At 52.6% G+C, this 13,182-nt stretch overlaps 1 protein-coding gene across 1 annotated transcript in view; it reads left to right on the forward strand.

Moving 5' to 3' along the window:
- MCC (MCC regulator of WNT signaling pathway) overlaps positions 1 to 13,182 on the forward strand; it is a 446,585-nt gene that overhangs the window by 121,213 nt on the left and 312,190 nt on the right. Inside the window, exon 3 of the mRNA XM_062189308.1 lies at positions 10,960 to 11,159. Coding sequence (XP_062045292.1) covers positions 10,960 to 11,159 — 200 coding nt within the window. The remainder of the gene's footprint in view (positions 1 to 10,959; positions 11,160 to 13,182) is intronic.

Genomic DNA, 13,182 nt, shown 5'->3' on the forward strand with positions numbered 1-13,182 from the left:
CAGTCTCGGGACCCCTGGACTCTGCGCCATCACCTGCCTTGTGGGGGATGCAAGCCTCCTGCATGCATCCGAGGGGTGAAAGGAAGGGGCTAGAGGTGGATAGTAGACTGGAGGCCATGGTGGCCGGAGCACGGGTCTGAAGGGAGACTCCTGCTGCTGCTGGGCTGGGCACCCTGTCTCATGGTCTGGCTGCAGGTTTTGGAAGGCAAGTAGAGTAGGGAAGCAAAGTCCATCGGACCCAGTAAGCGAGACTGACTTGGTAAGCGAATGTCGTGAGGTGGGCCTTGTGGCACAGTGGGGACACTGTGTCTGCGGATGGCCACGCCCCATTTTGGAGTTCCTGGTTTGAGTCCTGGCTGCTCTACTTCTTCTTCTTCTTTTTTTTTTTTTTTTTTTTTTTTGACAGGCAGAGTGGACAGTGAGAGAGAGGGAGAAAGGTCTTCCTTTGCCATTGGTTCACCCTCCAATGGCCGCCGCGGCCGGCGCACCGCGCTGATCCAAAACCAGGAGCCAGGTGCTTCTCCTGGTCTCCCATGGGGTGCAGGGCCCAAGCACTTGGGCCATCCTCCACTGCACTCCCGGGCCACAGCAGAGAGCTGGCCTGGAAGAGGGGCAACCTGGACAGAATCCGGCGCCCCAACCGGGACTAGAACCCGGTGTGCTGGTGCTGCAGTTGGAGGATTAGCCTGCCGCGGCTCTACTTCTGATCCTTCTTCTTTCTAACACACCCTGGGAGGACAGCAGGTGATGACTCAAGTGTTTGCGCCCATCACCCATGTGGGAGGCCCATGGTGGAGTTCTTGGCTCCTGAGTTTAGCCAGTTGTGAGCATTTGGGGACTAACAGAAGACATGTCTCTCTCTGTCTCTCTGTTGCTTTGCCTTTCAAGTAAATGAAAAAATAAATGTTAATAAAAGAGACTATTCCATACTGAGAGAAATGTGGATTTGGCCCAGAGAAATTGGCTGTCTTCACTTTTTTTACAGTAATACTAAGTACAAAACTATAGTGTGAAATCTTAGGCAGCAATTCGGTGCCACATGCTTTGTTTTTTTGACTTGGTCATTGTAATAGGTACATCTTAGTAGCTGGAAGAGAGCACATCTTACCCATATATCTGTGTCCAGTTCAGTTGTCTAACATGGATTGGTAGACATGTGCAGGTTTAGCCTAGCAGTTACAGTGCCTGCCTGGTGTTACCGTGCCTGGGTTAACACCCAGCTCTGGCTCCTGACTCCAGCTTCCTGTGTTGTGAACCCCGAGAGGCAGTGGTGATGGCTCCACTGATTGGGTTCCCGGCATCCAAAAGGGAGACCTGGGTTGAGGTCTCTGCTTCTGGTTATGACCCAGCCCAGACATAGCTGTGTCAGGTATTTGGGGAATGAACCAGTACATGAGAGTTTTTTTTCTTCTCTTTCTGCTTCTCAAATAAATTAATTTAAGCAATTTTTTAAAATGTGAGATATGATCAGATAATTGCCGGTGTTTGATGGTTCACTCACCCTTTGCCAAGGATAATCTTAAGTGTTCTCTTTGTTTCAATTTGATTTAACCCTCACAACAAACCTGTAAAGCACATTATCCCCATGTTTTGTTTTATTTTATCTTATTTTTAAAAATTTATTTGAGGCTGGCGCCGTGGCTCACTAGGCTAATCCTCCACCTGCGGCACCGGCACACTGGGTTCTAGTCCTGGTCGGGGCGCCGGATTCTGTCCTGGTTGCCCCTCTTCCAGGCCAGCTCTCTGCTGTGGCCCGGGAGTGCAGTGGAGGATGGCCCAAGTGCTTGGGCCCTGCACCCACATGGGAGACCAGGAGAAGCACCTGGCTCCTGCCTTCGAATCAGCGCAGCACGCTGGTCACAGCGCACCAGCTGCAGCAGCCATTGGAGGGTGAACCAATGGCAAAAAGGAAGACCTTTCTCTCTGTCTCTCTCTCACTGTCCACTCTGCCTGTCCAAAAAAAAAAAAAAAAATTATTTGAAAGGCAGAGTTACAGAGGGGCAGAGGCAGAGAGAAAGAGAGAGAGAAATCTTCCATCAGCTGGTTCAGTCCCCAAACAGCTGCAACAGCTGGAGCCGGGAGTTTCTTCCAGGTCTCCCACGCTGTGATTGTCACTGCTGTCTTGCAGGTGGGCCTGGGTGCACCAGAGACTTTGCTGGCCTTGCGCTGACTGGAAGTCTGCACTATTTGTGCCTTGGGTGGATAAGCCTGGTGATTGCAGACCTTGGGTGGCACTTGGAAGATGAGCTTGAAGCACCAGGCTTAGCTGCCAAGTGCACAGCAGGGCCGGCAGCCCTGTGTTTGCCAGGCTGTCTGTTAGCACACTCTGAGAGCAGGGTTTCCCAGTAATGTCTTTTATACACATTTCAAATCGCCACTTGTTTGCTGGGCATTTCCTATGCCTTCCTAAAAAGTGAAATATCTGAAATGTGTGCTGTGCTATCTTTGAAAGGAAGAAGAGGAGGAGGAAGAGGAGGAGAGGAAGAAGAGAAAGAAGAGGAGTGCAAGACAGTTTACTGCTAACCCAGGGCCCTGTGGGTGCTGCCATGGCAGCTGTGACGGCCCCCAGACCTCTGGGCCCCGGGCTCACTGGACTCCCACTCTGCCGGGTTCCAGGGAGTGTCAGCTTCTCCCCTCATGTCACAGCTTCTCCCCTCATGTCACAGCTTCTCCCCTCTGCCAGGTTCCAGGGAGTGTTACGGCTTCTCTTTTCCGGGTTCTTTGTCTCATGACCACAAAGAATGAGGTCCACAGACAGGGACGAGTGAGCAAAGTGGAGGAGTCTCAAAGGGGCTGCCCTGAGGTTGCCACACAGGACTGGCCAGGACTGCCTGGCGCAGGATTTTTTATGAGTGTTTAAAAGAAGGATTTCCTCTGTTTGGTCAAGGCCTACACTGATGACATGAACCAGTCAGGGGACTGATAGCAGAGCAGCCTGTTTTGCGTAGAGGTTCCCAGTACAAGACTGACAATATCTGAAGGTCACATTGTGTCTGTTTCTCCAGGCCCTCGGGCTCCTGGAGGGTTACACCCTGTATGTTTCTTCCCATCCTTTCCAGGGCCTTCCAGAGTCCCTATCACAAGCACATCAAAAAGTTTGTGGAAAACAGAATGAAAAGATAAGCTGGTTTTTGGTGCAAAAAATTGAAATCCATGCTTATATGTATATTTTATGTGTGTACTAGATATGAATTTCTCAATATGAATATTATTTTCAGATAGGAAAGGTGACTTTTTTTATTTTTTGACAGGCAGAGTTAGACAGTGTGAGAGAGAGACAGAGAGAGTTATAGACAGTGAGAGAGACAGAGAGAAAGGTCTTCCTTCCATTGGTTCACTCCCCTAATGGCCGCCACGGCTAGTGCTGCGCTGATCCGAAGCCAGGAGCCAGGTGCTTCCTCCTGGTCTCCCATGTGGGTGCAGGGCCCAAGCACTCGGGCCATCCTCCGCTGCACTCCCGGGCCACAGCAGAGAGCTGGACTGGAAGGGGAGCAACCGGGACTAGTACCCGGCACCCCAACCGGGACTAGAACCCGGGGTGCTGGCACCATAGGCAGAAGATTAGCCTAGTGAGCCACAGCTCCGGCTGGAAAGGTGATTTTTTGTAAATACTTTTCTGTGAAAGAACAAAATACTGTGCCACATTCTTGCTGTAACAAACCAAGGATATGATCTGGCAATTATGGATGCTGAACAGAGATAATATACAGAGCATGTTGTGGGTCATAGTATAAATAATGAGGAATCTTTTTTAAAAAAGTAAAAGAAGCCCTCAAATGTTATCATACTGAGATAATATCAATACTATTAAAATTTGCTTATTTTATTTGAAAGGCAGGGTGACAGAAGTTGAGAAGGAGAGAAAGACATCTTCCATCCTCTGGTTCACTCCCCAAATGGCCACAGCAGCCAGGCCAAAGCCATGGGCCGGGAACTCCATCTGGGTCTCCCACGTGAGTGGCAGGGTCCCAAGTACTTTGTCCACTTTTCACTGCTTTGCTAGGCACATTATCAGGGAGCTGGATCAGAAGCAGAGCAGTCGGAACTCAATCTGGTGCTCCCAAATGGGATGCTAGGGTTGCAAGCAGCAGTTTAACCTGCTAGACCACAGCAGCGCCAGCTCCAAAATCCAGCCGGCGTTAAATCCATACACTGCATTTGTGTACTCACAGGTATTCCCGGTTTTCCCCTCTGGACAGGTGGGGTGAGGGTTTGTGTCCTGGGTGTCCCAGGTTAGGCCGTGCTGTCTGACTGCATCTGGCCGCTGAGTCTCCGTCCTGTGTCACTCCTGTGCAGGCCTTTTTTTTTAAAAAAATATTTATTTATTTATTTATTTGAAAGGCAGAATTACAGAGAGGCAGCGGCAGAGAGAGAGAAAGAGAGAGAGATATTCCTTCTGCTGTTTCACTCCCTGAGTTGGCTGCAATGGCTGGAGTTGGGTCGATCCAAAGCCAGGAGCCAGGAGCTTCTTCCAGGTCTCCCGTGTGGGTGCAGAGGCTCAAGGACCTGGGCCATCTTTCGCTGCTTTCCCAGGCCATAGCAGAGAGCTGGATCAGAAGTGGAGCAGCCAGAACTTGAACCAGCATCCATATGGGATGTGGCACTCCAGGCGGTGGCTTTACCCACTTTCCCATAGCATCAGTCGCTGTGCAGACCTTTTAATGACCAGTGTAGAACACTGTCCCATTGGATGACAGCTGATAGCCCTGAGTGACCGCTGTGAGCACAGGGCTCTGCTGACTCTGACCTGCAGGTGGGAGTGCAGGTGAATAAACCTAATCTTAAGCCACTGAGGGCTTTTCGTTACTGCCGCACAACCTAACTTGTCCTAACCAATACAGCTGTATTCACAACCTGCAGATGTCGACTGCTGAGAGATAGTGGGGCAGTGGTCAGCAGATACGTTAATGCCCAAAAGTGACCCCCACTGGTTGTCTACTATGTGTGTTGAAAAACATGCCTGAAAGTTCCCTACTTACCTGCTTTTGTTATTGCAGAACACAGTCCTCTGCCTGTGGATGTGTCAGGTGCTAAGTTCCTATGGCATACACACACACACACACACAAATGGGGGTGGGTGTTGTTAAGGTTAAGCAGGTTAAGCTGCTCCTCGGGACCACCTGTATCCCATATCAGAGTGTGGGTTTCTGTCCTGGATACTCCACTTTCAATCCAGATCTCTCCTGATACAACTGGGAGGCAGTGAGTGATGGCTCAAGTATTTGAGTTTGTGCCACCCACTTGGGAGACCTGGATGGAGTTCCTGTCTCCTGGCTATGGCCTGGCCCAATCCTGGCTGTTGCAGCCACTTAACAAGAGGATAGATCTCTCTCATCTGCTGCCTGTGGCTCTGCCTTTCAAATATACATATATAGAGATGTTCCATCCGTTGGTAAACTCCTCAAATGGCTGCAACAGCCAGATCTGGACCAGGTCAAAGCCAGGAACCAGGGACACCATCCGGGTCTCCCACATGGATGGCCAGGGCCCAGACATTTGGGCCATCTTCCACTGCCATCCCAGGTACATTAACAGGAAGCTGAATTTGAAGTGGAGCAGCTGGGATTCAAACCAGTGCTCTGATACAGGATGTTGTCATCACAAGCAGCCATTTAACTCACTGTGCTACAACACCAACCCCAGTAAATCTGAAAACAAACAAACAAACAAACGCCTCACCATGCTGAAGTGGCCCTGCACTTTGCTAGGTGACCAGTCTGGACAGTCACAGTGATCCTGATTTTGCATAGGCTGGTCGGTGTTAAGAATCCCAGGGACACGTCTCTGCCAGATGGAACATTTAGGCACCTTTATCAGGCATCGGTCTGTACCAGTTTACAAGGGTGTCTGTGGGGCCCCCTGGAAGGTTCCTCTCAGGTGGTGTGCTTTTGTTTCCATGAATAAACAGAGAACTGAAAGACTCCAGAGAAATATTAGACCTTGTAATCTTTATTTTTACTTTTCATAGTCGCCCTTTATGGTGAATCCTGTTACCTTTCTTCCCACCAAACTTTGTGGTTAGTAAGGACTTGGCAGGGAGTCCTCGGGAGACTGAGGCCAAAGCTGGTACTCCAGACCCTGAGGGCCCCCTGGAGTTCCTTGTCATTTGTTTGAGAACTCAAGAATTCTGAGACCCGAGCCAGGCAAAAGACTGGGACTGGCGTGTCCAGCACAGAGGTAGCTTGTGGGGAGCCTGAGCCTTGGAGGTACAGGTCTCACTCCGGGCTGAGAAGGCCTGCTGGCTGGAACCTCGTGAGCGAGAGGACAGTCACGGTCTCAGTTAGGGAAAGGAACGCACAGCCTCCTCCTTGAGGGGCATGGGCCTGTGGGGGGATGTAACCCCGAGTTCATGGGGACGTCCCCGCGCTGTGCAGATAGCAAAATACCAGTCATACCGAAATTGCCTCCCTACTGCTTCTTGCCCTTCAATTCTCTCTCCTTTTTTAAATGGTTATTTATTTGAAAAGCAGAGAAACACACACAGAGAGATTTTCTATCCCCTAATTCACTCCCCAAATGCCTCCAACAGCCAGGGTTGGGCCTGTCTGAAGGCAGGAGCCGTAAACTCCAGCCCGGTCTCCCACGTACTTGGGCCATCATCTGCTGTTCCCTAGGGAGGTGGGACTCAGTGCCATGACTCTGATGTGGGGTGGGGACATCGCAGCGGCACCTTCCCCGACTGCACGATGACACCCCCCCCCCCCACTTACGAACAACATTATGCAGAACTGGGGAGTTAAAATCTGGTAGTGTGTGTGCAAAGCTGCTTCTGATGAGGACTAAACAGCCTGAGTATCAGGCACGGAGTTTTGTGTTAATTCACAAATACAGCTTCTAGAGATGAGAGAGGAACCCCTTCCTCAGCTCTCACTGCAGACTTCATGGAAGTGAAATCTGAGGGGCCAGCACTGTGGCTTAGAAGGTAAGGCCTCTGCCTGCAGTGCCAGCGTCCCATATGGGCTCCAGTTCGAGACCCGGCTGCTCCTCTTCCGATCCAGCTCCCTGTAATGCACCTGGGAAAGCAGCAGAAGATAGCCCAAGTGCTTGGGCCCCTGCACCCACATGGGAGACCTGGAAGAAGTTCCTGGCTCTTGGCTTCAGTCTGCCCGAGCCCTGGCCATTTCAGTCACCTTGGGAATGAATGAACAGATGGAAGATCTCTCTCTGTGTCTCTTCCTCTCTCTCTATCTCGCTTTTCAAATAAATAAATAAATCTTTTTAAAAAAATGAAAGAAAGAAGAAAGTGCAATCTGAAAGAGTAAGTCATGGGCCCCCACCCTCTCTGCCGCCCCAGCACCGTAGCCAAGAAAAGAAGTAGGAAACGTGGAGAGCTCCAGAACAGCCAGAATGTGGTCCTGCCTGTTCTCCGGACAGCCAGGATTAGGACACAGGACTTTGTCTTAACGTTGAGTCAGCATTCGCCGTATCTCACATATCTGTTATTCCTCAGTTCTCGAAATCTGTCGGAAAGCAGGCCAGCAGGGAGGATGGGAAAAGAGAGGGAGAGCCTGCAGCCTGTTCCTGCCTGCATCACGGGGACCAGTTCAGGTCAGCGGGAGTGGACGGGGGCTGGCCCGAGGCTGAGGATGAGCCTTGGAACTTTAGGACCCAGCAGGCCTCCGGGGGCAGAGGAAGATGGGTGACCACCAGGCCCAGTTTTCCAGGGTTTTTAGCAGCAGCGTTGCAATTGGATGGCCAGTTTTTGTCTCAGGGATGATGACTTTCATCCAGAAAGACCTGAACCAAAGACAGATGGAGGGGAGTGGGAGCAGGTTGCTGCTTGCACCTGCCCTCCTGCGGGTCCTGTTTCAATGGCCTTGGCTCCTCAGCAAAGGGTCAGTCTCATCCTGGGTGGTCACTGGGACCTCATGGCCTGCTGATGAGGATAGAGCCCGGCTAAGCTGCTTGTGTGATTCTGCAGCGGCCAGGTTTGGGTCTGTTAATGTGGCATAGTGGATTACACCATGACAACCTTATCCCAGAGTTGCTGTGTTTCACTTTTAGAAAATGCAGGGTCCTGTTTGCATAGAGAAGAAATTTAATGTGGAATCTATTTAGGTTTCAGACAGTGATTCCTAGGCCGGCGCCGCAGTTCACTTGGCTAATCCTCTGCCTGCGGCGCCAGCACTCTGGGTTCTAGTCCCGGTTGGGGCGCCGGTTCTGTCCTGGTTGCTCCTCTTCCAGTCCAGCTCTCTGCTGTGGCCCAGGAAGGCAGTGGAGGATGGCCCAAGTGCTTGGGCCCTGTACCCGCTTGGGAGACCAGGAGGAAGCACCTGGCTCCTGGCTTCAGATTGGCACAGCGCACCGGCTGCAGTGGCCATTTGGGGGGTGAACCAATGGAAGGAAGACCTTTCTCTCTGTCTCTCTCTCACTGTCTAACTCTGCCTGTCAAAAAAAAAAAAAAAAATAGACAGCGATTCCTATATTGTTCTTCCAGGTTAGAAAGTAAAACCCTGGTGTAGTACAGCCATGGATGATTCCACAGTTCCTTCAATCCGTGTGTATTAAATGGCTGATATCTCACAGACCATGTGTGTGGTGCTGGGGTTCCCACGGACGAGACCCAGCCGGTGTCTGTCTTACCCATAAGATGGGTGTCACAGTCCAGTGTGGAGGTACGCTTTTCAGCTCTGACCTCAGGCAGCCCTGACCTCAGGCAGCCCTGAGGTTGCCAGCCCCCTGGGGTCAGGACAAACAGGCAGCAGTTTGGCAGACAACGGGAGCCAGGGAAAGGAGGCTGATGGGTTGTAGTCCCTGACAGTAGAGCCGGCTGCACCAGCCAGATGATAGATAGATAGCACTGAGATAAGGAAACAACTGCTGCCATGGCAGCTGCTGCTCCTGCCACACAGCCCCGTGGGCAGGACTGACAGGGGGCTCTGCAGAGCGTGAGCAGCGGGGAGCCACCTGCAGAGGGTTCTCGTCATCACGGTGGGTTCACCAGTGCTTGAGAAGGGGACAGCACATTCACTCAGAGCCCGCTGTGCTGCTTCCAGTGCAGTGCGTGAGACCGCACTCAGGAGGTGTAGCGTGGTCAGTGAGCGCTCTCATTTCTCAGGGAGCAAGGACTCATCTTCAGTCCCTTTGTTGTCATCAGAAGCCGTGGGTCCAAGAGCCTCCAGGATGAACCACCACGGCAGGGGTCTGCAGTTAATCATGCTCGCTGCTGAGTCCCCCGGACCCAGCGGAGTGTCAGGCTGTGGACCTCGGTGGTGTTTTCTATTCCACCCAGTGCAGTGCCCTTCCACTGTTCAGGAAATGGCTCACCTTAGGAGCCAGGAAACACATTTTTCTGGGCTCTCTTGCAGCTAAGAAAGGCATGTACCCGGCTCCAGCACCCAGGTGCACTCACAGGGGACAGCCACGCAGAAATGAACAAGAGCCCAAGCTTTTCCCCAATTCGTTTTTTCTGGCGAGGGTGACGGCTGAAGTGCCGGGCTTTCTGCTCCAGGAAGCCTGCCCTGAGCACCTCCTGCTGCTCTCAGCCCAGCGGTGCTCAGCCGCCCTCCTCTGGGGCCACTTTTCTCATTGTACTTCCCTACTGTGTTACAATTTTTATTAAAAATATTTATTTGAGAAACAGTATTACAGAGAGAGGGCAAGAGAGAGGGAGAGAGAGAGAGTGAGTGAGAGCAAGTGAGCTTCCATCCACTGGTTCACCATCCAAATGACTACAACCGCTGGGGCTGGGCCAGGCCGAAGCCAGGAGCCAGGAACTCCATCTGGGTCTTCCCCGTGGGTGTAGGTGGCAGGGGCCCAGGTATGTGGCCCACCTTCTGTCGCTTTCCCAGGTGCATTAGCAGGGAGCTGAATTGGAAGTGGGGCAGCTTGGACCTAACTTGCTCTTTGGGGATGCCAGCGTCACGAGTGGTGGCTTAACCCACCACACCACATGCTGGCCCTTCATTGTGTTGAAATTTTTAGCTTCTTGCTAGGTGTGCTGTAAGAGGTAAGATAAGGGTCATAACGAACAAACCCAAAATATACAGTGGGTCAAATGTGGTGCAAGTTTCTATCCTAATCACACAAAGTCAACACACAGCGCTTAGCATGAGCAGAAGCTCTCTTGTGGTTCCACCCTTTGTACCACGTGGCCTGCGAGGGTGCCAGATGCCGGCAGCATAGAGAATCAGATACTGAGGGCTTAGGAGCAAGGCCTGGAGTGACGCTTATCACTGCTGCGCGTGTTCATTGGCTGAGCTCAGCTGTGAAGCACAGTGTGGCTGTCAGTAGCCTCCTCCAGGGAGGAGTGCATGGACACTGGCAAGGGATGCCAGGTGCCATGCCTCGACTTCCCCTCTTCTTCCTCGGCTGGGAAAAGCATGTGGAGATAGCTATCCAAAGCTGCCCCCCAGACAGAAACGCTGAGGTTGCTATAGTAACCCTGCGCCAGTCACAGACAAGATGGGTGGTGACTTGGGTTCCCTGTGCCCGTTTCTCCAAGGCTGCTTTGCCAAGCATTTCTGTTTAGGGGCACAGATTCATTGAGTGGTTATTTCCCAGTGCTCGGCCTGACACCACTTCTGTGTCCAGGCCCCCCGTGTCTGTGTGAGTGAGGGCCTGGGCCAGGCCCCCCGTGTCTGTGTGAGCGGGGGCCTGAGCCAGGTTCCCCGTGTCTGTGTGAGCGGGGGACCTGGGCCAGGCCCCCCGTGTCTGTGTGAGCGGGGGACCTGGGCCAGGCCCCCCGTGTCTGTGTGAGCGGGGGACCTGGGCCAGGCCCCCCGTGTCTGTGTGAGCGGGGGCCTGAGCCAGGTTCCCCGTGTCTGTGTGAGCGGGGGCCTGGGCCAGGCCCCCCGTGTCTGTGTGAGTGGGGGCCTGGGCCAGGCCTCCTGTGTCTGTGTGAGCTCGGGCCTGGGCTCCACGTGGGTTGTGAAGGGTCGGAGGCTCTGAAGCGTGGCCGGTCGGCCACTCCAGGCCAGTGACTGAGATGTCTTTGTTTCCTGTTTCTCCTGGATGCAGGTGCCTTCACCGTGGCCGGGGAGAGCTGGGAATACGACTCTGGTGCCAGGGACCTGCAGAGCCTGGACTTGCAGAGTCAGTCTGCGCTCCAGAAGCTTCTGGAGTGGGGCGGAAACCCTGTGCCCCAACAGGCGGCCTTCCTCAGGCTGCCGGCGCAGGCCCCGCCCCTGCGCGGGAGCTGTGCAGAGCTGGCCAACACGGTGAGTACTGGTTGCTTCACGGAACGCGTCTGTAGGCCCGTGTGTATTACGGAGCGAGTTTTCGCTCCTGAGCTCCGGGGGATCAATCAGGTACTGCGTTTTTTATTGAGCTACACATCGGCCCCCTTCCAGCACCGCCAGTAACGTTAAGTGCCCCAAAGTTGCCAGCACTAGGGCTTCCTTCCTGTCACTAAGGCCAGAGTGGACATTCACAAGGTGTTTTAGGCGAAGTCTGTAGCTTGTACATTCTTACTTACTGGAGCTACCCTCAGCAGCTTCCCATCACAGGGGTATGCCCGCGGCCCCAGACATTGCGAGCTGGTAGGAGCTACTTCTTTCTGAGCCCCAGTGTGGACTTTACTCACTTGAGAAACAAAAAGGACAAGTTTCGTTATTGTTCCTGTTGACACTTGGGAAGTATTTCCTGTTGGGACGACGTAGGATTTGATTGAACCTTTCCTTTTGTCTTGAGAGGGGTCACTACTCCAGATGGGTGGTGTTTTAGGGCTGGTGGCCTGGCCATTTTGGGGGATGTGTGGACAGTGTATAAGTTGACCACTGTAGGAACGGCCTGAAAACCTGTCTGGGTCTTTGGAATTGCGGTATGCACAGCCGAATGAGCCTCTGGGCAGCCTTGGCTTCTGGGAGTTACTGCCTGCTGTCGCGGAGACAGGAGCTTGGCAGACTTTATACTGGACACACATTTGCAGTTCTGACATTTTTGGTGAGGTATTTGAAGAAACTCATATTCCCAAATATGCCAGCAATAATTAAAATACAATAATCAGCTGGCACTGCGGCTCACTAGGCTAATCCTCCGCCTGCGGCGCTGGCACCCTGGGTTCTAGTCCCGGTTGCTCCTCTTCCAGTCCAGCTCTCTGCTGTGGCCCGGGAGTGCAGTGGAAGATGGCCTAAGTGCTTGGGCCCTGCACCCGCAGGGGAGACCAGGAGGAAGCACCTGGCTCCTGGCTTCGGATCGGTGCAGCACACCAGCCGTAGCGGCCACTTTGGGGGTGAACCAACAGAAAAAGGAAGGCCTTTCTCTCTGTCTCTCTCTCACTGTCTAACTCTGCCTGTCAAAAAAATTTTTTTTTTAAAAAGGGCCATTAGGCAACAGACTAAGAAAACCCAGATAAAGTGAGGGCTTCAGTTGTAACCATGTGTCAGCACTGCCTCATCAATTTTGACGAGTAAACCATGATAACACAGGATCCTAAAAAATAGGGAAAACTGGGATATCTGAGAACTCTCTGTTCTACCTTTAAACTTTTCTGTAAATCTAAAGCTATTATAAAACAGAACATTACCAAAAACACATATGGGACGGGCACCTGGTGCAGCGGTTAAGACACCACTTGTAATAACCATATCGGAGTGCCTAGTTCAAGGCCCATGTATTCCACTTTCCATCCAGCTCCCTGCGACTCACATCCTGGGAGGCGGCAGGTTGTGGCTAGTGTGCTTGGATCCCTGTCATGCATGTGAGAGACTCAGACAGAGCTCCTGGCTCCTGGCTTCAGCCTGCCCCGCCCCTGACTGTTGTGGTCCTCTGGGGAGTGAACCTGTGTTTGCAAGATCCTCTCCCCCCCGTGTGTGTGTGTGTGTGTGTGTGTCTGTCTGCTTTTCAAATGAAATGAAAATAAGCAAATAATTTAAAAATAAGAAACCACATAGACCTCACTGCTAGGAGGTGCTGGTATCTCGCAGAGCCTGTGAAGGCATCCTTGGTTAGCGCACTGTCCCCGCATGGCCTCCGGGGCCGTTCCTGCTGCGCGAGTGGAGAGCAGTCGCCACCCTCCTCTCCTGTGCTCAGGAGCCTGGGCAGTTATCAGCACACGTCCTCTCTCGTGCACCTGGACTTCGGCGCTCTACTTCAGCAGCTGATTCTCTTTCAGAACAGACAGTGAAAACCGGTGTTACCCACTGGCGAGTGGCACCTGTTCCGGAGGGTTCAGGTTCGCAGCCTGCTGTTGTCTTCCGGAAAGTCTGCAGGGGTGCTGTTTCCTACCTCTCCATGGCTTTG

This window comes from Lepus europaeus, chromosome 4, assembly GCF_033115175.1.
Source record: "Lepus europaeus isolate LE1 chromosome 4, mLepTim1.pri, whole genome shotgun sequence".
Classification (NCBI taxonomy): domain Eukaryota; kingdom Metazoa; phylum Chordata; class Mammalia; order Lagomorpha; family Leporidae; genus Lepus; species Lepus europaeus.